Source organism: Corythoichthys intestinalis, chromosome 18, assembly GCF_030265065.1.
Source record: "Corythoichthys intestinalis isolate RoL2023-P3 chromosome 18, ASM3026506v1, whole genome shotgun sequence".
NCBI lineage: Eukaryota > Metazoa > Chordata > Actinopteri > Syngnathiformes > Syngnathidae > Corythoichthys > Corythoichthys intestinalis.
In genome coordinates this window covers 5,543,663-5,569,981 of record NC_080412.1, presented here as the reverse complement: position 1 = coordinate 5,569,981, position 26,319 = coordinate 5,543,663, and the positions used below count along the sequence as shown (strand labels likewise).

The 26,319-nt window shown below is 39.5% G+C and overlaps 2 protein-coding genes across 3 annotated transcripts in view; both read left to right on the top strand.

Annotated features, from left to right (window-relative positions):
• vps11 (VPS11 core subunit of CORVET and HOPS complexes) overlaps positions 1–3,973 on the top strand; it is a 36,566-nt gene extending 32,593 nt beyond the window's left edge. The window contains exons 13-16 of the mRNA XM_057821066.1: positions 729–931; positions 1,027–1,198; positions 1,299–1,521; positions 2,927–3,973. Coding sequence (XP_057677049.1) covers positions 729–931; positions 1,027–1,198; positions 1,299–1,521; positions 2,927–3,088 — 760 coding nt within the window. The 3' untranslated portion in view covers positions 3,089–3,973. The remainder of the gene's footprint in view (positions 1–728; positions 932–1,026; positions 1,199–1,298; positions 1,522–2,926) is intronic.
• Positions 3,974–6,344: 2,371 nt separating this feature from the next.
• The window catches only part of hyou1 (hypoxia up-regulated 1), a 67,463-nt gene continuing 47,488 nt past the window's right edge, over positions 6,345–26,319 (top strand). Inside the window, exons 1-8 of one of the 2 annotated variants that reach the window (XM_057820927.1) lie at positions 6,345–6,546; positions 7,000–7,075; positions 7,191–7,284; positions 10,195–10,273; positions 10,396–10,550; positions 20,735–20,811; positions 20,896–21,077; positions 24,536–24,651. In XM_057820927.1, the coding sequence (XP_057676910.1) occupies positions 7,006–7,075; positions 7,191–7,284; positions 10,195–10,273; positions 10,396–10,550; positions 20,735–20,811; positions 20,896–21,077; positions 24,536–24,651 (773 nt within the window). In that variant the 5' untranslated portion in view covers positions 6,345–6,546; positions 7,000–7,005. The remainder of the gene's footprint in view (positions 6,547–6,999; positions 7,076–7,190; positions 7,285–10,194; positions 10,274–10,395; positions 10,551–20,734; positions 20,812–20,895; positions 21,078–24,535; positions 24,652–26,319) is intronic. The other variant, XM_057820928.1, reaches the window with a different exon arrangement.

Below are 26,319 nucleotides of genomic sequence, written 5' to 3'. Positions count from 1 at the left end.
AATGACAAAGTTTCAGGTCAATAGTTTTTAAGTCTATGCTTGTGGGTAAAGGTCACTCCTTAAACATGAAAACTCACTGATTTACAGCATTTGCAGACAATGCGGGGGGGGGGGGGGGGGGGGGGGGGGGTTTGGAACTAAGTGTAAAGCTTACAGTTAGCGACTTAACAAACATACTTTGGGTGAGTATTTCAAAATAAAAGCATGTCATATTCAACATATATATAAAGATTTCTGGAGTGAATATCACATACTTGAGATTCTAAACTAAGATTAGCTTTAAAGTGACACCCATTATGAAAAATCTGATTGGGAATGAATAATTTGCTAACATGCACACTTTGTAGGACAAGATGACAGTCATTTTGGATTAAATACACACTTTTGATGGGCTCTATAATTGGCAGAGAACAAAAATGGTGTTGGATTTCTCACCTATTTCATTTTCTGCACTTAGCTGGCTTTCAAATGACTCATGCATTTTGTGTGGGTTTTTTTCTCAAATAGTTAATATTTTTAATATAGTTTGTGTTTTATTTAAGAATAAAAATGTATTGCATTTGTACGGGTTATTTCTTGTGATGCATTGTCAATACATTAGTGGTTGAATTGATTAAAAACAATTGACAATCATATCGCATATCTTCAATAATTTATGAGACAATAATTCGCCTACTAAAATTTATTATCGCGACAGGTCTAACGATAACCCCCCCCCCCTTTTACAGGTACCAACAGATTATGCACTACCACATGCAGAATGAGGTGTATGACAAAGTGGTTGAAGCCTGTAAACGTTATGGTGACCAGGAAGGTTGCCTGTGGGAACAAGCTTTGGGGTACTTTGCCAGAAAAGAAGAAGACTGCAAGGCCTACATCAGTGAGGTTTTGGGTCACATTGACCAAAACAACTTGATGCCTCCTTTACTTGGTATTTTTTTTCCAATTGTAAAAAATAAAAGAACATCTTTTTTTTTTTTTAAACTTTTGAACAAAATGTAGAGCTATACATCTGTTTCTCTGCAGTGGTGCAGACACTGGCCCACAACTCAACAGCAACACTATCTGTTATTAAAGACTACCTGATCAACAAGTTACAAAGGGAGAGCCTACAGATAGAGGGCGATGAATGTAAGATACGACAATATCGCGAAGAAACTGCTCACCTCCGCTCGGAGATCCAAGAGCTTAAAACAAGGTGGGTTAACAGGAGTTTCAGTTTGAAGTTTCCCTGCAATTTTTAAACTGCCCAATACTTATTTGCCCCACTGTAACTCAAAATCAATCTGTTCCCAAAGTGCCAAAATATTCCAGAAGACCAAGTGCAATATGTGCAACAGTCCCCTGGAACTTCCATCAGTTCATTTCCTGTGCAGCCACTCTTTCCACCAACACTGCTTCGAAAGTTATGCCGACAACGAGGCCGAATGTCCAACGTGTGCTCCGGAAAACCGCAAAGTCATTGACATGCTCCGGGCCCAGGACCAGAAACGTGACCTGCATGACCATTTCAACAGACAGGTATAGTACAACCTCTTGCAAAAAGTATGGAATCACCAGTCTCACTCAGACATTTTATCACATACAACAAACTCAAGATAAAAAGCTTGAAAAAATAATGAATTAGTTCAAGAGTGCAACTCTTTAGCATTCAGAAACACTGAAGGAAAAAAAACATTTGGTGGTCAGTAAATGTTAACTTTATAGAGCAAGTGCAGGGAAATATATATGGAATCACTCCGTTCTGAGGAAAAAAATAGGGAATCCTGAGAAACAAACAAAGAAATAACAATCAAAACACTTCTGTAGTATTTAGTAGCATCACCTCTGGCTTTTATACAGCTTGCAGTCTCTAAGGCATGGACTTGATGAGTATCCTTCATCAATTTTTTGCCAACTCTCTTTGATTGCAGTTGCCAGATCATCCTTGCAAGTCGGAGCCTTGCTGTGGACCATTTTTTTCAATTTCCACCATAGGTTATCAATAGGGTTGAGATCTGGGCTATTTGCAGGCCATGACATTGACTGAATGAATGTTTCTCCAAGGAACATGATGCATTGTCATCTTGGAAAATGACAAAAATATTTTCAATCGAAGGGATAAGAAAGCTGTCTAAAATTTCAATGTAAACTTGTGCATTTATTGAAGATTTAATCACAGCCATCTCCCCAGTGCCTTTGCCTGACATGCAGCCCCATATTATCAAGGACTGGGGGATTTTGATGTTTTCTTCAGGCAGTCTTCTTTGTAAATCTCACTGGAACAGCACCAAACAAAAGTTCCAGCATCATCACCTTGTCAAGAGTCAATAATCTGCATTGGACAAGGTGATGATGCTGGAACTTTGTTAACTTTTGCATTTATTGAAGATTTAACCACAGACGTCTCCCCAGTGCCTTTGCCTGACATGCAGCCCTATATCATCAAAGACTGAGGGAATTTTGATGTTTTCATCAGGCAGTCATCTTTGTAAATCTCACTGGAAGAGCACCAAACAAACGTTCCAGCATCATTACCTTGTCAAGAGTCAAGAATCTGCATTGGACAAGGTGATGATGCTGGAACTTTTGTAAACGTGTGCATTTATTGAAGATTTAACCACAGCTGTCTCCCCAGTGCCTTTACCTGACATGCAGCCCCATGTCATCAAGGACCGAGGGAATTTTGATGTTTTCTTCAGGCAGTCATCTATGTAAATCTCACTGGAACAGCACCAAACTAAAGTTCCAGCATCATCACCTTGTCTAATGCAGATTCTTGACTCTTACTCCTGTATTTTTTCCTGGTTATAATACAAAAATATACATAGAATTGTAAAAGGTGAAACATCTTGAACAGGAGGTTGTTATTTGGGCGGGGTTTTATTGATTTTATGGTATGATTTCCCATCCGGTAACCCTGAATTCAGCTGTTTTTGTATTTCAGCTGCAGAGCTCCCATGATGGATTCTCTGTTGTGGCTGACTACTTTGGCAGAGGTGTTTTTAACAAACTCACTCTTCTTACGGACCCGCCTGGTAGCAAACCCGTCGGGAACGTCGAAGTGAATTTGCAGAGAGACCTCATCCGCACCAAAAGGAACTGCTAAAAGAAAATATCATTGTCATTTGAAGCTGTCTGTAGTTACCTGTAATTATACCGAGGTCACATCTTTTGCATTTTGCATCTATGCTTCTATGTGTTTCCATACATTAAAGGCACTTTTATCTTGCCCGGTATGTGATTCGATAAAAACATTATTAAAGGCACTTTTATCTTGCCTGGTATGTGATTCATTCTAAAACCTATATATAGTCCTTCAGAATTGTAGTTGTGTACTTGTGTACTGATGCCGAAATGAAATGGACTCCTTTCCATACTCATAACACCTGGAACAAAGATCTCATCAGTGGAATAAAAGAAGACTTGTTAGCACCAGCCTAAGCATGGTAACCAGAGGCCCTCAGATTTAGAATGAGCTCGACGAAAATCCAAACGTGTTGAAATCCATCTCCACCTTTAAAACGATGCTAAAAAGCACTATGATCAGTAAATATAACAATACCAACATACCTAGGTTATAAATTCTCTTCTTGGGAAGTTTTTTGGTGTGTGTGTATTCAGTTTTATTGTTTGTTGGTATGTTATTGTATGAGGATACTATAATATGCTATAACTCACCCTTTCTGCTCTTCTGTAATTTTTCTTATGACTGTCTTGATGTACGCAGGATCCTGACTAAAAGCTTTTAGTAGCTTCTTAGGGAGACCTGACTCACACATAATCTTGGCTCGGCGCTATGATATGATGTACACTTTGTAAATATGAATGTGTGAATAAATTGAATTGAAAGAGTACACGATTGTTGATAATGTGGAGGCTTTATTTGTGCAGAAATATCACGTCTCCTAATATACCGGAGGTGGGTTGGGTAGCCAAAAATTTTAGTCATGCGTAGCGTTACTTCAAAATGTAAAAAGTAGTAATCCAAAAAATGACCAAGTCCAAGTAAAAAAAAAAAAAAAAAGAGTAACTGCTTGCGATATCTGTTTTTGTTTTTGTTGTTGTTGTTTTTTACATGGTCATTTAAATGAACTGTTCTTAATGTACTTTAAACTATTACATGACCATTTAAAGCAAAAATCGATTTTTTTGTGTGTGTGAAAAACACTGTACTTGTGTATATCGATACATTCAAAAGACAAAAGCCATAGACACTACCGTTCAAACGTTTGGGGTCACCCAGACAATTTTGTGTTTTCCTTCAAAAGTCCCACTTTTATTTTTCAAATGAGTTGCAAAATGAATAGAAAATATAATCAAGACATTGGCATGGTTAGAAAAAAGTATTTTTATTTAAAATAATCATTTTCTCCTTCAAACTTTTTTTCAAAGAATGCTCATTTTGCAATAATTACAGCTTTGCAGACCTATGGTGTCCTCGCTGTTAATTTGTTGAGAAGAAGAAAACTTCACTCCACGCTTCCAGAGACACCTCCCACAAGTTGGATTGGCTTGATGGGCACTTCTTGCGTACCATACAGTCAAGCTACTCCAACAACAGCTCAATGGGTTTGAAATCTGTTAACCGTGTTGGCTACTCCATTACAGATAGAATACCAGCTGCATGCTTCTTTCCTAACTAGTTCTTGCATAATTTGGAGGTGTGCTTCGGGTTATTGTCATGTTGTAGGATGAAATTGAATCCAATCGAGCGTTGTCCACAGGGTATGACATGGCGTTGCAAAATGGAGTGATAGCCTTCCTTGTTTAAAGTCCTGTTGACCTTGTACAAATCTCCCACTTTAGCAGCACTAAAGCAACCCCAGACCATCACATTACCTTCACCATTGTTGACAGATGACATCAGGCACAGTTCCGGCATCTTTTCAGTTGCTCTGCATCCCACAAATTTTCTCTTTGATCCAAAGTCCAAACACCTCTAACTATGATTTGTCTGTCCATGACATTTTTTTCCAATTTTCCTCTGTCCAATGTCTGTGTTCTTTTGTGCATATTAATAATTTCCTTTTATTAGTCAACATTGACACTGGCGTTTTACGAGTACTATTTAATGAAGCTGCTAGATGAGGACCTGTGAGGCATCTATTTCTCAAACTAGAGACCCTTTTATGTACTTGTCTTCTTGCTCGGTTGTGCAGCGGAGCCTCCCGCTTCTCTTTCTACTCTGGTTAGATCTTGTTTGTGCTGCTCTCTGAAGGGAGTGGTACACAGCGTTATAGGAAATCTTCAATTTCTTGGCAATTTCTCTTATGGAATAGCCTTCATTTCTAAAAACAGATTGTCGAGTTTCACGTAAAAGTTGTCTTTTTCTGGCCATTTCGAGAGTTTAATCAAACCATCAAAGGAGATGCTCCAGATACCCAACTATCTCAAAGGAAGATCAGTTTTATTGCTTCTCTAACCACCTAAACTGTTTTGAGCTGTGCCAACATAATTTCACAAGGTTTTCAAATCATCTATTATACTTCTAAGGCAACGAGCAAGCACAATGTAACATTATAACTAGAGTGATGTTTGCTGCAAATGGGCCTCTTTACATAACTACGTAGATATTGCATTAAAACCGGACTTTTCCAGCTAGAATTGTCATTTACCACATTAATAATGTTTACAGTGGTTTTTCTGATTAGTTTAATGTTATTTCTATTGAAAAAAAAAGTGCTTTTCTTTCAAAAAGGAGGAAATTTCTAAGTGCCCCCAAACTTTTAAACGGTAGTGTAAGAAAACAAATAATTTGAGAAAAATATGCCAGAGGTTTAAAAATTTAAAGTTAAATAAACAGCTTAAATCTGGGGCATGAACACAATGTTTTTAAAGCCTTTGGATTTCTTGACCTTCTATATAGATTTAATAAATGGAGCCATTTCTTTTTTTAAAGGCAAGAAAATATTTTGGAAGGTTGCAATGAAATGATTTGAGATGAATCTAATATCTACCCTCGGTTACCGCCTTAGTTCTGGACGTGGACCAACTGCCGGTGTTTACGTTATTGGTCACAGCACGTGGACCAATCACCGGATTGTGCGTGGAGCTTGAAGGGGAGGGTCTTAAATGCAGGAGCGTTGCGCACGCGTCATTTGTGTCAAACTGCTTGCCCAATGCAAGGAAATATTTTTCAAAGTAAAAGCTCAAAATATATTCCTCTTTTTATTATTAAATATTGTGTGAATTTATAATTTACTATGAATAGTTTCAATTCGCTAATCAAACGTATTTTGAGGCTACAATCCAGCAGTTTGTTTACTTTATAGTTTGTATCTTTTACTCGTGCAGAATATTATTTGTATTGCGTAACCGGATGTAGTACCAACCAAATTTTGTTTACTTACTGTTTCCGACAAGCAGCGGTTTCAGTGGATCCAATGAGGTGACGCCGCGTTCAGGGCCCGGTTGATGAAGACAAGCCGGTGATAAGCTATCATCAAACTATCCGCTGGTTAAACATAGCTGCTTTATATACTGTATAAAGTCAGCAGCCGCCGTCTAATATCAGGAGAAACACGAAGGAACCATTCTGTTAGCATTTGTATAAACTGAAGATAGGTAAGTTCATGTCTGTCATGCGGTTTTGTCCATGCACTCCTGCTAGCTAAAAATTTCATGTTCATTTCTTACACTAGATGCGTGCAGTACTAGTTTACCTGATTACATGATGTTCAAAATGTCCCTTACCGCTTCTGTTTAACCTGATTTTGAGTGAATAGGAAGAAATACACAACAAATGGTATTGAGAAGAAATACATAACGACAAGTGTTTTCTGGTATTCAGCCTTAAAGCATTCGTGGACACTAAAACTAAAGCCATCATAAAGGGTTGATAACACGGAGAGTGACGTACTGTATTTTCTTTTACTCTTTTTGTTACATCGCCATTTACTATGTTCATTACTCAAGTAGAGAAATTTTGTTCGAGGATGATTGAACATGAACTACATAAAGAACGAGGTTCGAGAAATAAAAGTATTTTCTAATTTTGTATGTCCATCGTCCTTTCAGCTCATCATGATTAGGAGAAAGCTGTCGTTGGCTGCTTCCTTCTGCCTTGTTCTAGCGATGGTGATTTCTCGCACAGGTATGAACACGTTTTCAAACTTTTTTACTTTTTCAATCTTATGGTCTGCATTTTCAGCAGTGATCTTTGAGTATAGGATTATACAGTAAATGTAATTCAAATGATTTGTTTCCAGATGCTGTGGCTGTCATGTCAATAGATGTAGGGAGTGAATGGATGAAGATGGCAATCGTTAAACCCGGTGTACCGATGGAGATTGTACTCAACAAGTGGGTAACAATAAGTTAAACACAGGGCACAAAACATGCATTTGCTACAGTGTATCACAAAAGTGAATACACCCCTCGCATATCTGCAAATATTTAAGTATATCTTTTCATGGGACAGCGCTGACATGACACTTTGACACAATGAAAAGTAGTCTGTGTTTAGCTTATATAATCGAGTTAATTTATTTACCCCTCAATAACTCATAATATAGCCATTAATATGTAAACCCCTAGCAACAAAAGTGAGTACACCCCTTTGAAAAAAAACATCCCTAAATGTCCAAATTGAGTACTGCTTGTCATTTTCCCTCCAAAATGTCATGTGACACGTTACAGGAGTGCTGTCAGCATTGCTGCAGAGATTGAAGAGGTGGGGGGGGTGGGGGTCAGGCTGTTAGTGTTTAGACCATACGCCGCACTCTACATCAAATTTTCAAATTGGTGTGCATGGCTCTCACCCCTTCTGAAGACGGAACACAGGAAAGCCCGCCTGTCTCATCAGACCATAGGACATGGTTCCAGTAATCCATGTGCTTTGTTGACATGTCTTCAGCAAACTGTTTGCAGGCTTTCTAGTGCAGTCTTCAGAAGAGGCTACCTCCTGAAGTGACAGCCATGCACACCAATTTGATATAGAGTGTGGCATATTGTCTGCACACTATCGGGCTGACCCCCCACCTCTTCAATCTCTGCAACAATGCTGACAGCACTCCCGCGACAATCTTTAAAAGAAAGCATTTGGATGTGATGCTCAGCACGTGCACTCAGCTTCTTTGGACGACCAACCTGAGTTCTGTTCTGAGCGGACCCTGCTCTTTTAAAACGCTGGATGATCTTAGCCACTGTGCTGCAGCTCAGTTTCAGGGTGTTGGCAATCTTCTTGCAGCCTTGGCCATCTTCATGTAGCGCAACAATACGTCTTTTAAGATCCTCAGAGAGTTCTTTGCCATGTGATGCCATGTTGGAACTTTCAGTGACCAGTATGAGAGAGTCTGAGAGCTGCACTACAAATTTGGACACACCTGCTCACACCTGATGCACACCTGGACCTAGTAACACAAACGAGTCACATGACATTTTGGAGGGAAAATGACAAGCAGTACTCAATTGGACATTTAGGGATGTAGTTTCTAAGGGGTGTACTCACTTTTGTTGCCAGGTGTTTAGATATTATAAGTTAAATTTTGTTATTTTGAGGGGAAAATAAATTAGCTTATATTAATTACAGTGCCCTCCATAATTATTGGCTTTATAATAATTGTGTTTTTTAGCTTCTAATATTTTTTTTTTCTAAATTAGCTGGGACCCTAATGGAAAAGAGAAAAATCCAACCTTCAATACAAGTGCATTTATTCAGTGGGGAAAAAATCCCACATAAAGAAATAATTATTTGACATCAAATAATATGTGTCACAATTATTAGCACCCTTGGTGTTAATACTTTGTACAACCCCCTTTTGCCAGCAAAGTAGCACCTAATCTTCTATAATGTTTCACAAGATGGGAAAAGACAGAAAGAGGGATCTTCAGCCATTCCTCTTTGCATAATCTCTCTAACTCATCCAGAGACATGGGTTCTCTACTCTCCTTTTCAGCTCACTCCACAGGTTTTCAATTAGGTTGAGGTCTGGGGACTGAGATGGCCATGGGAGGAGCTTGATTTTGTGTCTGGTGAACCATTTCTGTGTAGATTTGGCCATCTGTTTAGGGTCATTGTCTTGCATTTTGATCTAAAATGTCCTGGTATTTCAAAGCATTCATGATGCCATGCACCCTAACAAGGTTCCCAGGGCGTTTGGAAGCGAAACAGCCCCGCAGCATCACTGACCCACCCCCATACTTCACAGTGGGTATGAGGTTCTTTTCAGCATGCGCATCTTTCGTGGCACGCCAGACCCACTTAGAGTGTTTGATGCCAAAAAGCTCAATCTTGGTCTCATCTGACCAAAGCACACGGTCCCAGTTGAAGCCACAATACCGCTTGGCGAACTCCAGACGTTTGCGTTTATGATTGTGAGTGAGGAAAGGTTTTCTTCGTGCATGCCTCCCAAACAGCTTGTTGACGTGTAGACAGCAGCTCATACCCACTGTGAAGTATGGTGGTGGGTCAGTGATGATGTGGGGCTTTCGCTTCCAAAGGACCTGGGAACCTTGTTAGGGTGCATGGCATCATGAATGCTTTGAAATACCAGGACATTTTAAATCAAAATATGTTGCCCTCTGCCCGAAAGCTGAAGATGGGTCGTCACTGGGTCTTTCAGCAAGACAACAACCCTAAACATATGGCCAAATCTACACAGAAATGGCTCACCAGACACAAAATCAAGCTCCTCCCATGGCTATCTCAGTCCCCAGACCTCAACCTCATTGAAAACCTGTGGGGTGAGCTGAAGAGGAGAGGACCTTGGTCTCGGGATGATTTAGAGAGATTCTGCAAAGAGGAATGGCTGAAGATCCCTCTTTCTGTCTTTTCCCATCTTGTGAAACATTATAGAAGATTAGGTGCTGTTTTGTTGGCAAAAGGGGGTTGTACAAAGTATTAACACCAGGGGTGCTAATAATTGTGACACACATTATTTGATGTCAAATAATTATTTCTTTATGTGGGATTTCTTCCCCACTGAATAAATGCACTTGTTTTGAAGGTTGGATTTTTTTTCTTCTGTTAAGGTCCCATATTATTTAGAAAAAAAAATATTAGAAGCTAAAAAACACAATTATTATAAATCCAATAATTATGGAGGGCACTGTACTTTTCATTGTGTCAAACTGTCATTTTGTCAGTGTTGTCCCATGAAAAGATGTACTTAAATATCTCCAGAAATGCGAGGGGTGTACTCACATTTGTGATACACTGTATGTCCAATTATGAGGTGGCAGTTATTGCATTATCACTTGTTTTATTTTTAGAGAGTCAAGGAGGAAAACACCTGCAGTTGTATGTCTCAAGGAAAATGAAAGACTTTTTGGTGACAATGCTCTAGGAGTGGTATGATAAACTCAATTGTCGTCTTTTTTTCTGGGGGAGGGAGCTCTGTCATACATGAATGTGTTCTGTTGAATGTTTAGCATCCTATCTCTGCTAATCCTAGTTTCTTCTTTCATTTTCAGTCTGTGAAAAACCCTAAAACGGTTTATCGACACCTTCAAAATCTCATGGGCAAGAAGCACGACAACCCACAGGTAGCGGTTTACGGGAAACGGTTTCCTGAGCACCAATTGCAAGTTGACCCCGTTCGAGACACGGTTTACTTCAAACAATCTGAGTGAGTGTCTGACTTTGTCGCCAATGGTATCATGTTGACATACACTACCGTTCAAAAGTTTGGGGTCATCCAGACAATTTTGTGTTTTCCTTGAAAAGTCCCACTTTTATCTTTCAAATGAGTTGCAAAATGAATAGAAAATATAGTCCAGACATTGACAAAGTTAGAAATAAGGATTTTTATTTGAAATAATAATTTTCAAAAATCATTTTTTGCCACGCTGCCCTGAAAGCCAGCATCCCGGAGTCGTCTCTTCACTGTCGACATTGACAATGGCATTTATTGAAGCTGCTAGATGAGGACCTGCGAGGCATCTATTTCTCAAACTAGAGACCCTTTTATGTACTTGTCTTCTTGCTCGGTTGTGCAGCGGGGCCTCACGCTTCCCTTTCTACTCTGGTTAGATCTTGTTTGTGCTGCTTTCTGAAGGGAGAAGTACACAGCGTTATAGGAAATGTTCAATGTCTTGGCAATTTCTCTTATGGAATAGCCTACATTTGTCGAGTTACACGTGAAAGTTGTCTTTTTCTGGCCATTTTGAGAGTTTAATCAAAACCACAAAGATGATGCTCCAGATACCCAACTAGCTCAAAGGAAGATCAGTTTTATAGCTGCTCTAATAGGGCTGGGGGATATGGCCTTAAGTACGTAGCACGGTAAATTGAGCAGATTTACCTCGATAACTATAAATGACGATAAATTGTAAAATGTTTCTCATTGATTTATTTACCAGCTTTCAATTTAACACATTAAACAATTGTACATGCACTCTAAATATTTACATGCACTCTAAACATTAAATATCTAAAAAATTATTGTAAACAATTAGGGGTGCACGATATCCATTTTTTGAAACCGATATCGATAACTTCCTGCTCCTCAAGGCCGATACCGATACGATAACCGATGATATATAATTTTTAAATGTCTATTCACCCGAGTTTTTGAACACATGTAAGTAAAAAATACTAGGGGTGGATTCAGCATAGATTTGCCTTTGACCTAACCAGAATTTTCTTGATGACATGAAGATTATTATGATAAACTAAAACAAAGACATGAACAGTTTTGACTTCTAATAAAAAGCCCATATTTATTTTTTCAAATATAATTTGAGTCAATCACAATCAGTCAATATCATTGACTATGTGTTCCCCTGAACAATAAGCACTGAACTAAAATACAAACCAAACAGGTATTGTGCTTTGTCAGCAGATAAAACTTTTGGTGCAACAGGAGAGGAGACTTTTGTGGTCTTGGCCCATGAAACTATTTATTTTAATTAATGCAATTAGTTTAATTAGTGCAATTATAGGACAGCAAGCCTATCAATCACCAAAAGGCCTCTCAAGAACTTACTAACTTATAACTAACACTGTAAAATGCAAACATTTGCTAATTACTATAGTAAGGTTTATCACTCAGTGATGGAAAAATACGGCCTCTAGAACGGTAAAAAAACTTGCATAGTGGCAAAACAGGAGTGGAAACAAACGCACACATTCCAATCCACCGACACCGTGGCAAAAACATTATATAGTATGTTATCGGGCCGATAAATAATGTTATTGGGATGACGTCATAATTCCTATTATATCCTATCCTACCTCTATAAACAATAAGAATTCAAGTATGAACATTGATAACAGCTTGCATGACTTGAACTATGTACAACATTATAAAAATGAATACGATGACTGTGGAAACATGTCATTATAACAATGATTTGCAGTTTGAACAGTACACTTCAAACAGACAACTTATTGTTAACGGCTGCTGTGACATAATTACCGTACTCAACATAAGTGTTTACGTCAAGGTTTCAGTTTTTTCTTTCCCCAGAGCATTTTTTAATACATGCACGTACATATGCACCCCCCACACAGACACACACATGAAAGCTATATTGCTCTTTTGCCAATGAAACATTTAAGATTTTGCACAGAATAAAGCAAGCATATACAAAAGAATAGCTGTGGCCATTAAATGGTCATATTATAGGCTTCACTGTTGGATTATAATTTATGATGAATGCTTTACCATCATAAAAGGGATATCAAAGAAATCACACACATACACACAGATACAAAATAACGCATAACACTAATTGCTTAATGCAGTCCGTGTCCAATCCACTCATTAAGTTCAGCCGTTTTGACAAGGTTAGAGCCGCTATCTGACTCCCATCACGTTCATTTGTAGCTAGCGTTAGCCTATGGCCTGGCTTCCAATAGAGAGCAGTGACACCACCCTCTCCTGAAATCGTGAGAACCAGGGAGGAAAGTGGTTGAAAGCCTGTTTGGAGGCTGCCAAGAGTCGACTTAATGTCGGGTGAAAGTTTGGCGAAGCTCCCTTAAGCCCGACTCCATCACATTTGCTTGTAGTGATAGCCGCTAGTGTACCGTATTTCTGTTTGTTTGAATTCCTGATAACCATGTGACCATATACGTAAGCACACTGACTGCTTTCTTAAACGGGAATGAACATAGGCAAACAACAGAGTCAGAGCGGGATAAAAAGACTATATTTTCTTGTTTTATCAAAATTATCGAATTTACCGATATGGTCAAAATTACGTTGGTTATTGTGAAGAATTTCGGTAACGATAAATTTTCGGTATATCGCCTTCTCTATTCTCTAACCACCTAAACTGTTTTGAGCTGTGCCAATATAATTGCACAAGGTTTTCTAATCATCTATTATACTTCTAAGGCAACTGGCAAGCACGATGTACCATTAGAACACTTGAGTGATGTTTGCTGTAAATGGGCCTTTTTACAAAACTACGTAAATATTGCATTAAAACCGGACGTTTCCAGCTAGAATAGTCATTTACCATGTTAATAATGTATAGTGTTTTTCTGATTAGTTTATTGTTATTTCCATTGGGAAAAAAACTGCTTTTCTTTCAAAAGGGAAGAAATTTCTAAGTGACCCCAAACTTTTGAACGGTAGTGTACTGTATGCCATTGACCAGTTGATTATTTTCCAACACTTTGATGTGTGCCACCTAAGTGATATTGGTCATGCTTTGTTTAATAGACGTGAAAATATCAAAGCCTCAATAAATACCGATTAAATGCCTCTAGAGTCGATGCTAATGCTGGGTTCACGCCTTGAGTGGTCATGAGAATATGAAGCTTCATGAAACAATGAAGCTTTCCATTCAGTTGACATTTCGCAAAAGCTCCCCCCCCCTAATTACGGCTGTTAAGCCTACAAGTTTCGTGACTCCAAGCCATTAAAGGCAGACACATACCAGAGTCTTTTAAGTGATTTATTTTGGAGCAGTACCAGTGCAACCTCCTCCAGATAGAGGCAAAAAGGTTTACAATATGCAGAGGGTTATATAGAAAACATGTATAAATTGTAGCTAGCTACTGAGGCAAAAGCATACAAAGTCCAACACTTACTGCAAAGCAAAGGGTTGGCATACTCAGGTGTCCGTTCCCAAAATATTACGTGAAAAATAATTCGTTCAAGGCGCTTATTAGGACACTATTTTTTTGTAAAAATAGGACGTATCACTTTACTGTTAGCGCACTAGTAGTAAAGACAGTGAATGATAACATGAAGTTTGCTAATGAAACTGCTATACAGTGGACCCTCATGATACGAGCACCATCCGTTCTACGACCAAGCTCATAATGTATGTGAATGTGTGCGTATAATTAATGTATTTTGTTGAATTCCAGTTAATGCGTGCAATATTCCCCATGACCCCTCCAAGATTACCCTTAAATAATTCGGGGCATCATTTTTAAGGCTGAATGATCTGGAAAAAAAAACGTTATTTTTACATACAGTACTTACCAGATTGTAGAATTTGGGGGAGCAGGTGGGGGTTTAATTGATACGAGATGGTCGTATGCCCCGAATCGGGACGCGAGACACTTGGGGAGACGAAACAAGACAGAGCATGCATGCTACCATCCGGGACACGCCAATTTTTTTGCATAATATTTAACTCATTTGCTGCCATTGACAGCGCTAGAGCAGGTGTCCCCAACCTTTTTTTTGCACCACGGACCGGTGTTATTTTGGTCTTTTTTTTTTCACGGACCGGTGTTCTGACAAATTTTGCAACCCATCAAAAATTGCAACGATGCGGTTCTGCGCATGCGCCTAACGTTAAACATAGCCGCAAAATGCGCAAATGCAGCGATTCCAAAGTAAACACTACAAACCTTCTTGAAGGAAAGGAATATTAACTTACGTTTGATCATGGAAGGACATGTAGAAAAGTTCTCCTCAGATAAATCCTGCCATGTTAGCTGCACACAACAACTACACACCGCTCTCACCATTAACGACTTAGCCTTGTCGTTAAGCATTAAGAAGCCTGCTTCACAAAGATGCGATGTTGGAAATTGTAGCAAGGTTTTCAATGCTCTCGTAGCGATGTCAGGATATTCCAGAATTAGTTTTATCCAGAACCTCGGTAGAGTTGTTGTCTCAAATGTACGTTTAATAAGGTCGCCGTCATTTGCGATCTCTACAAGCTGATCCTCCTGTTGCACAAACATGCTCGAATCACTCGGCTTATTCACAAACTGGTCACGAATCCACTACTTCGCAGTTCATGGGTCTTGGAGGTTGTAGGCTCATCAGGTGCCCTTTTCGCCGCAAAAATATCTCCAAAGACGTCTGTTTTCCAGTCATTGTCGCTCGTGTGGGGGCTAATTATTTCCGGGAACAAATGTGCTGCGCCCGCGGCCTAGTAATACGTTATTATCGAGGACAAGCGCACATAGATATATTATATACACAAACCAGATGTACTGCTAGCAGTCCAATCAGTGGATTTCTATGACATTCTAATCTATCATGTAGTATTATATCTAGAGTAGACAGGGATATTGGTGTGTTAAGCAGGGGCACAGGGTTAATTCGGCCTGAATGCGGTGGTTAATTATTATTTCTGTGCAGCCCGGTAGCAAATGCGCCGCGGACCGGTACCCGGCAGATAAGGACCCCTGCGCTAGAGGTCCAATCCATTTTGACTGTGAGGGGCCAATGAACATTTATTCTTTAATTCAACCAATGCGTTAACAAGAAACAGACCCGAAAATGCCGCAAAATTTCTAGGAACCATGGAAGAGCAAAGCATTTCTAGTTATTGAGATCTATTTTAACAGAAAACTCAAAGGCGTATCGGAGTATAAGACACACCTTCAATGAATGACTATTTTAAAACTGTTTTCATATATAGGTAGTCCCGGGTTATGGGCGAGTTACGTTCCGACGCTGGCGACATAACCCGAACTTCAGCATGAGTCAGAACGAACCCTTTAAGTACCCCTAAATTCCCCCCAAATCTCAAAATAACTATTAAAAAATATGATTGTACGATCTTGGCCTAGCTAGACAGTGAGCTAAGCTCCGAAATGACTATGTCAGACGTCCGCTTGCTTTGCTGACTTCATTCAGCTGCTCATGACATCAACACTTGCAGAATGAACCTAAAATAAAAATGAAATCGGTTTCATCTTCAATAACATCAATTCAAATTTGCCTTTATAACCAGCTGCTAATACAGTAATAACAATCCACACAAACGATAAGCATGTATCAGTTAGCGAACGCACATCATCAAAAACAATCGAATAAACTCGCCCCAAGTATTTGACCACAATTGAAAACGAAACGCACAATAAACAGTACGAAAGGTTTTTTATACAGGTGTTTCCTCTGTGAATGCTTCACAAGCAACAAATGTGCGCACAGGCTTGCAGCTGTCATCTCTCCCCCCTCTCTCTCTCGGCTGCGCGACTTCTTCAATGGAGCAAACGCGCTCTTCTTTGTGTGCGCAAATACGTTTGTCATCGTGTGTACATGCACTCTTACTCTCATGCGGAAGTACTACCTGCTCTACGCTTCTTGCGGCAAAATGGTGCAAAAGGTACATGCATCACAAAACAATAGTCAACATTAAAAAAAAAATTGACTGGGGACAAAATAGCAGCCGAGACTCCGTAAGTCGGGCACGTCGTAACCTTGTGACTACCTGTATAGGGTGCACCTTATTATAAGGTGCAGTAGTAGTAGTAGTAGTGCTTGTGTTAATGTATCCACTAGATGGAGCTGTGCTAAAGGGAATGTCATGCCATGAGTAACCAATATTTATCCATAGACAGGGTGACCCCAAGCCCCCCAAAAAGGGAACTTTTTTACAATCAATTAGTAGTGATGAAAGAAAGTTTTATTTTTAGAAATTGAAACCTTAAAATATGCCAATTAGGAAACCGTGAAGGAATTTTCACTTTTTAACAAATGACATCCTTTAAATGGCGCTCTCCTGTACTAAAGCCATAGACTTCATAACCTATTGACATGACACGGGTAACGGGGCTGATTTGTAGGGGGCCTATTTAAAAAAAAAAATTCAAATTTAAATATTTTCAAAACCAAAGCTGCTACCAACCTAAAACCAAAACAGGCATCTACCTGAGCCATATATGAGTCTCTATGAGCAGCAGCGTCAAAAAATTCAAAGTTGTTCCCTTATAAAATACATATTCATTATTTTTTAAATAACACAACTTAAAATGGCTATAAAAGTCTCAGATTTTACACTATAAATGCACAAAAATCACCAAATGCAGAGATAATCCCCTATATTTTCAGGATCAATGGCAATATTTAACATAGTTAAAAATTTTGGTCAAGTTTTTGACTAAAATAGCAACTTAATTTTTTTTTAATTTACCGCAAGTTTTCAACAGCTAATAAATCACTCAATTTAACACCAGAAACTTAATACTTGAGGAAAACATGCAGAATCGATTATAAATAATAATTAAATAGATTATTAACAAGTTCTATATACAATCGCAACTTATTAAAGAATAGAATAGCCCTTTATAATCATTATACACTATTTACTGTCAGTGAATGAGGCTAGCGGCCGCCTGGCGTAAACAGAGCTTTTCTGGTGAAAATTCTTGTGAATAAATGCTAAAATCCCTGAATTTTTATAGATATGGACGTAAAACAGTCTTGATTCTTTGTTAAAAGCAAAGAAACTGCAGTTAGCGTTTATTTTACGTATATTGTCGAAGTACAATGCTACTCTGTCAGCGAATGAGGCTCGCGGCCGCCTGACGTGAATTAAGCTTTTTCTGGCGAAAATTCTTGTGAATAAATGCTTAAATCCCTGAATTCTTTATAGATATGGACGTAAAATTGTCTCGATTCTTGGTTAAAAGCAAAAGAAACTTACGTAAATATGGCGAATGTGCGGCTCGTCTTTAAGCCGCCACCATGTGTAAACAAAGAAGAAAATTCTTGCGAATAAATGCTTCAATCACTGAATTCTTTATAGATATGGACGTGAAACTGTCTCAATTCTTTGTTGAGCTAAAAACCGGGCAGTTACACATCTATTTTACGTATTAATGTCGTAGAATGACTCCAATGCAGTAGCGGTTCCCATTCTCCCATTGATTATTTTTTTTCACAGCGTTTCAAAATGCATTCGTGGTACAAAAAATATAATATTTGCCTTGAATCCTCGAACAAATCACTCCTGAGACAATCCTTCCTGTTTGTATGCGGTAAAGCTATCGTAGTTCTTCCAAAATCCAAGCTTAAACCCGGCTTGGACATGGCCGTGTGCCGCCTTCGACTGATTATTACTGAATGATTCAAGCTCGGCCCCCTATGGTAAGGCGTCGCACAAAGAATGACGAAGTGTCACGTCAACAGGTAATGAAGTCTATGCTAAAGCATTCTTGAAATCTACTGTTAAGATTCTTCACTGATTCCTCATCTAAGCTGGAATACTGTGAATTTCATCCTGAATTCACCATGGTTACTGAAATGGGACATTGTTTACTTGCTTAAGGTTCCTGTCTCATAGTGCTGCCACGTGCTCATGTCTGTAAATAGGCAAAAATTTCCGGTTTTTTAAGTGGTGAACAGCAGATTTCACGAATGCACCCACGCAGCAGGACGCCATTCAAAGGACATAATTTTTCAATGAAAATTCCATAATTGTTTCTTGAAGTGCATGTTTTAAAGAGCATACGACACCAGAAAAAAAGTCTTAAATGGCATTATTATGTGAATTAGAATCATATTTTGAGACGATTCGACCATATACAACAATTTAGCAAAGCGCAGATGACGAGAAATTAGTCTTTTAATCTGCCGGTTAGCCACGCCTACAATTATAGGGCTTTAGCGTCCCCAACAGGTGGATGACGTCAGCGGTAGACTAGGCTCATCGGTTTTACTATTCAGCCCATTGAGGGGGAAGTGTTCAGAACGAGGAAAACGAGACGAAGAGAGCTGCAAAATGTCATTGTTTCAGTCTCTCTACTCCCAATATTTTTACAGGATATTCTTTTTATCCAAGTATTTTCCCCAATAGCTATATAAATGGCTTGAGAAGGACCAGTCAGCCCGTCGAGGGGGAACTATTCACAATGAGGAAAACGCGACGAAGAGAGCGGCAAAATGTCATTGTTTCTGTCTCTTTACTTCAATATTTTTACAGGATATTCTTTTTATCCAAGTACTTTTCCCCAATAGCTATATAAATGGCTTGAGAAGGACCAGTCAGCCCGTCGAGGGGGAACTATTCACAATGAGGAAAACGCGACGAAGAGAGCGGCAAAATGTCATTGTTTCTGTCTCTTTACTTCAATATTTTTACAGGATATTCTTTTTACCCAAGTACTTTCCCCAATTGCTAAATAAATGGCATGGTCATGACAAATAACTTGTGCTAAATGGAATATAAAATAATAAAAATCCATTTATTCAAGACGACATGGCAAAATTACTCCATAATGGTCAAAACAGTCGACTTTACCTTTACTGTCACACCTGCCAAACGATATTTTATGACACCTAAATCGGACATATGTCATTTCCCCTCCCCGGCTTCGGAGAATGTAAACAGACCAGAAGGAGTGACAGCTAGCCGACATGCTAACCCGAACCGAGGGATGTTTCAAAGTCTTCGAAGTGGAAAATCACACATAACTAGCCTGGATTATTTGACATGACGACCCGGTTGTCGAGTTTCTTTACGGATCGGCAAACCGCCCGGCGGAGAGCAATTTACAGTTCGTTCCCTGGAGGAGGGTGGCTGGAATTGTTGTGTAGCTAACGTGCTAACAGCTAACTGCTAATGAGCGTGAGGATAGCTTTTTACATGCCTATCAATGATCAAACGTAAGTAGTCCTTTATTTAAAGGAATTTTATAGTGTTTACTTTGTAATCACTGTATTCGTATTTGACATAATACAAAACAAGATGTTTACTCACTTCCTTGTAAGTCCAATGGTCCCACAGTAAATATCCAAGGTGAATGGGAACCTTTTGAAACTCCAAAAAGGCGCATACGCCTCTCCCGCATACAGAATGATTTTTCTGCAGCCGTTTGGCTGGCGTGATGCAAAAAATAAAAGTATTAATCCGCAAAATCAGCTGAATCCTTCGTCCTCATACACAACAGTACACTGTAGCGTGAAGAGGACGTCTTCTACCGTACACGTCACAGCGCCCTCCTCCTCAATGCGAGACCGAAGCCGGAAGTCACTCATTTTCCTGGCGCGGGATTCAAAAAACTAAATAAATATAGCGATCGCTTCCACACACATCCAAGCGGTCCATATCATTCAGGAGCATAAAATACCGCGTGTATTATGAAATAAACATGCTTTTTCGTGTCACAAGCACTTTAAGGTTCCAATTACTATGAGTATAATATTTTTCTTCCTTCACTCTTGATTTTATTAAATTGTTAAAAAGTTGTTGTTGGGTCACCCTGTGGTTGTTGTTGTTGGAGAGGCTTTATGTATCCACTAGATGAAGCTACGCTCGTGTCACGTCTTAACCAATATTAATCCATATGTAAGGCACATCTGATTAAAGGGTGCACTGTTGGCTTTTGAGAAAATGGAAGGCTTTTGGGTACGCCATATAGTGCGGAAAATAGGGAAATTTTATGTATATGTCCGATTAATGAAAGTAGAGTGATTTGCCTTAACTCAGCAACTCAACTTCCACCTCAGCAACACCCCTCCAACACCCCTGCTCAGTCTCTGCAATGTCAAAAAATAAAATAAAAAAACATGCTTACCCAAAAAAATAAATAGATATCAAGGATTTAAGGCAAATTATTTTTTTTTCCACTTTCATCCATGAGAATAACACCATGTCCGTTTATCAGGAAACTGCAGTATACGCCAGAAGAGCTTCTAGGAATGATGCTCAATTATTCTCGTGGACTGGCTCAAGACTTTGCAGGTTAGTTTTATACTCCGGAAGAAAATGAATATCAATGTCAGCATTAACTCGAATGTCATTTTCCTCTCTTCCCATGACTTGTAGAACAGCCAATCAAAGACGCCGTTATCACTGTTCCAGCATTTTATAATCAGGCGGAGCGAAGGTCAGTTCTCCAGGCTGCACATATGGCAGGTCTGAAGGTCCTTCAGCTCATCAATGACAACACAGCCGTGGCCTTGAATTATGGGGTGTTCAGAAGGAAAGATATTGACAGCACAGGCAAGGTAAAACTTCAAAAAGATTTCTCCAGTTCTTACCTAGATGTCACTACTACAAGAATTGTAGTAGCACTAAAGTCTTTATTTTGTTTGTTCTAACCGTGAATACATTTTTACCAGATTTTCAAAACAATTTGCGTCGAAAGCCTTTCCGCAACAACCCGATCTAATGAAATCCCCACGGCCACCATTTCTTCCCATACTAATTTAATGATTGAACGTTGTCAAAAGTAGAAGCGTGCAAAATTTCCGATTCTTAGATTATTTGCGATTCGGCCGTGGAAGATTCGAGAACAATTCACCAACATCCAAATTCCGATTATTGAATTATACCAGGTAAAGCGGAACTAAAACAAAGCGCGGTCTTCGGGACACAATGAGGAACGGACCGAGAGTAAATGTCATGTTCATCTCATGCTGCTAGATAAGAAAACAATAATACCTGACTGCGACCTACAGACGCTACAAACAATGCCCAGTTGCTAGTTGCTACAAACATAGGGCCACATATGGCTACTGTAGATATCACATATATGTAGAACTGGATGCGAAATGATAGACTTGCCGGCGTTAGTAAACAGCCGCCATCTTAAAGCAGACTTCTCTAAAAGGCACTGTTGTAGCGAACCTAATTAGCTTTTTATCTAAAATACTCCTAAATCGGGAAAACCTTGACATGAATCTACAGTGGATCACTAAAGTGAATACACCCCTTGCTTTTCTGCAGATATTTTAGTACATCTTTTCATGGGACAAAACTGACAAAATGACACTTTGACACAATGAAAAGTAGTCTGTGTGCAGCTTATATAATTAATATAAGTTGATTTATTTTCCCCTCAAAATAAAGCCATTAATATCTAAACCCCTGGCAACAAAAGTGAGTACACCCCTTAGAAACTACATCCCTAAATGTCAGAATTGAGTACTGCTTGTCATTTTCCCTCCAAAATGTCATGTGACTCGTTAGTGTTACTAGGTCCAGGTGTGCATAGGGAGCAGGTGTGTTCAAATTTGTAGTGCAGCTCTCACACTCTCTCATACTGGTCACTGAAAGTTCCAACATTGCACCACATGGCAAAGAACTCTCTGAGCATCTTAAAAGACCTATTGTTGCCTTGCATGAAGATGGCCAAGACTACAAGAACATTGCCAACACCCTGAAATAGAGCTGCAGCACAGTGGCTTAGATCATCCAGCATTTTAAAAGAGCAGGGTCCACTCAGAACAGACACGTGCCGAGCGTCACATCCAAATGCTTTCTTTGAAAGATCGTCGCAGCAGTGCTGTCGGCATTGCTGCAGAGATTGAAAATGTGGGGGGTCAGCCTGTTAGTGCTCAGACCATACGCCACACTCTACATCAAATTGGTGTGCATGGCTGTCACCCCAGGAGGAAGCCTCTTCTGAAGATACAGATACAGCTTGTGTACCTGCTTGAAGGCGTTGCGCAGTGGCTGGCTGAATTCACCCGTCAATAGAATTATGAAGTGAATATTTTTTGTGCTGCTATCGTTTTATAGATTGTGGCGTGACTCGTAGCCCCCCATTAACTGTAAAATGGAACCTAAGGGGTGTCATTCGTTTATGCTACGTGTAGGCTAGTTGTTGGGACTCCACTCTGTTATTGAGAGAGTTGGTACGCTCCATCAGTCGCGATGGAGGAGTTATTGAGAGAGTTGGTACGCTCCATCAGTCGCGATGGAGGAGCTGCGATTGACGTCATTACTCGAAATTAATATCTCAATATCTGTAAAATGATTGCAGCACAAACTTTTTTTTTTTTTTCAGCACAAACATAGCATGAACAAATGGCCCCATTTCTGGTCGATTTTGCAATAAATGGTAGGGCTGGGCGATATGGCCTAAAGTACGTATCACGGTAAATTGAATAGATTTGCCTCAATGACGATAAATTCGCCCAAGCAAACTGTTATATAATTTGAAAATCTGAATTAATGCGTGAAAGACAAATGAACTGGTTTTCATTGATTTATTTACCAGATTTCCATTTAACATATTTAAACAATTGTACATGCAGTGCAAACATTAAGTATATAAAAATTTTTTGTAAACCATTAGAATTTCTAAAAGCACGTGTCATTGTAACACAAATGACTTACAGTTTGAGCAAAACACTTCAGACTACTAATTGTTAATGGCTGCTGGGACATAATTACCGTACTTACAACAAGTGTTTACTTCAAGGTTTCAGGTTTTTTTGCTCAGAGCATTTTTTAATACATGCACGCACACATGCACCCCCCACACAGACACACACATTAAAGCTATATTGCTCTTTTGCCAATGAAACATTTAAGATTTTGCACAGAATAAAGCAAGCATATACAAAAGAATAGCTGTGGCCATTAAATGGTCATATTATAGGCTTCACTGTTGGATTATAATTTATGCTGAATACTTTACCCTCGTAAAAGATATCAAAGAAATCACACACACACACACACACACACACACACACACACACACACAGATACAAAATAATGCGACAGACTAATTGCTAAATGCAGTCCGTGCCCAGTCCACTCATTAAGTTCAGCCGTTTTGACAAGGTTAGAGCTGCTATTCTACTCCATCACGTTCAACTAATAGCATTAGCCGCTTGTGTTAGCCTGTGGCCTGACTACCCGTAGAAACCACCTGAAATAGTGAGAACCTGGGAGGAAAGCGGTTGAAAGCCCGTTTGGAGGCCGCCAAGAGACTACTTAATGTCAGGTGAAAGTTTGCCGAAGCTCCCTTAAACCCGACTCCCATCACGTTTGCTTGTAGCAATAGCTGCTAGCGTTAGCCACTAGCATTAGCCTACCGGGCTTCTGTGAGTTCCTGATAACCATGTGAATTCATACGTAAGCACACTGACTGCTTTCTTAAAGGGGAATGAACATAACCGGACAACACAGAGTCAAAGCGGGATGAAAAGATGATATTTTCTTGTTTTATTAAATTACCAAATTTACCGACATGGTCAAAATTACGTTGGTCATCGAGAAGAATTTCGGTAATTGTAAATATTCGGTATACCGTCCGGCTATAGCTGCGAGTCACTTCATCACTCGAAATTAATATCTATCTCAAAAACGATAGCAGCACAAACGAAACTTTTTACAGCACAAACAAAGCATAAACGATTGACAACCTTTTTTATATGAATTTGCGTCTGATGGGGGGGGGGCAACTTCACGGACGTGAACTGGTATATTGACTGGCTGATAATTAATACGGAAGCAAAACGGGTGCAACTTTGTGACGCGTAAATAGTCTTTTAAAATGGGAAAATCTCCGCTTTACCATTAAGATCCGTTTTAAAAGTGTTTCTTTAGTGTCTATTGAAATATTATGGCCATTTTGTGAATAATTGATGTGCAAATCTTACATTGTATTTGTGTTATTTTGAAGGCGAAAAGTTCCATGTTTTTAAACTATTTTAATCCTGTTTCTTGTCAGAGTGTGATGTTTTATGATATGGGCTCAGGCAGTACAACAGCTACCATTGTCACATATCAGACTGTGAAAACAAAGGAATCTGGAACCCAACCCCAGCTGCAGATTCGAGGTGTCGGGTAAGTCCGCAAAAACGTTTTTGATTAAGGCTGATCGTCCTGTGAGGACAGTTGTTTTAGACTAAAACAAAAAGCAAACATTCTTAAAGGTGCTATGAAATGCTGCAACATCTGACTTCAAAATTAATAGCAAACACAAATCATACAAGGTGACAGAAAAGGCTGAAAGCAACACTAGGTAGGACCAGCGCACACCCGCACAGTGTCGTAAAATCATGATCTCCCGATCACCTGCAGATGGATTAAATGACATTTCTGTTTCCAGCGGCTGTGTGAATGATGAATAGTAATAAGGTAATGAATCCAGTTGTGGCTGAGCAATAGCATATGACGATTAGCAACCGTGAGTATCCTTTTATCCCTGGTAGCCTCCCTTTTTTTCCCCCCTCCTTGGACAAAACTTTTTGTCTCTTTTGTTCTGTCATCTTAGCAGGATTCGCGCAAAAGCGTTCTCATCGACTTCCGTCTTTATAATGAAAGGGGGTAGTGACGTATGCCGTAAAGCAGTCAGCACATTTGTAGTTTTTTTTTTTTGTGTGTGGCAGGTTTCCTGCCACCCTCCTCAAAGTTAATTAGTGCCAGTGAAAGCGATACAGACCCCCTGAAGATATAAAAGAGATGTCATTCAATTAGTGCTCAGTCAACATATCGTCACAAATGTTAGGAAAATATAAGGTTGAAAAATTACCTAGTGTTGCTTAAATAATAAAATTGTATTGTAATTAGTCCTCCTTTTTCAGCTGCCTTGGCCCCACCCAGTAAAAATCACCCAACTTAAATGTCACAGCCAGAATGAGCTAAAGGTCTTTGCAATTTGCTAGCATGCTATCCGTAGGCTCTCTTGTTGCCATGTGACTGTCAACAACCTGTTGTATTGTTTTGGGTGGAACAATTATGAAATTACGTCAACCGCAGACCCTCCATTGTTGCTGACGGAGCGTACCAACTCTCTCAATAACAGAGGGGAGTCCAAATAACTAGCGTAAACGTAGCATAAACAAATGATGGGTGAAGCCTATTACCCCCGCCGCCGTGCGTGACATGAGTCGGGTTAAAAAAATGCAGCCATATTTGAGTGCCAGATTTGTTTTCTAGGGGGCCATTTAGCTGGTGACGCTGCGACACCAAGACACAACGATTGTGTTGCGGAATGGCCTCGCCTTTACACGGTGACTGCGAAAACAGAAGGGCGGAACAATTTGATTGTGTGGATTGGTCAGTGGAGTCGATTTGGATTTATTCTAGGGCTGTGAAATTTATCGCATTAACGGGCGGTAATTTTTACACGTTAAAATATTTGATGCAATTAACGCATGCACGGACCCATTAATGCATTGCCTCAAACAGTTTACAATGGTGCCGTTTTGGCACATTGAGAGCGAAAAGGCAGAGAAATGCGAGAGTCGTTCATTGGACCGCGTCTTTTATTGGGTTAAGCTTTGACAGCCACTACTAACAGTCATGGTTGCCCAACTTCCCATCATGTATTTGGGCGGAGCAAGAGACGATCTTTTTCTTAACACGCTCAATTGAACACAACGCAGAACATATTGTATACCATTTGCAGCCACTACTGACAGTCATGGTTGCCCAACTTCCCATCATTCATTTGGGCCAAACAGGAGACGTTCTTTTTCTAATGTAAAATTATTATAACTTGTACTCAAA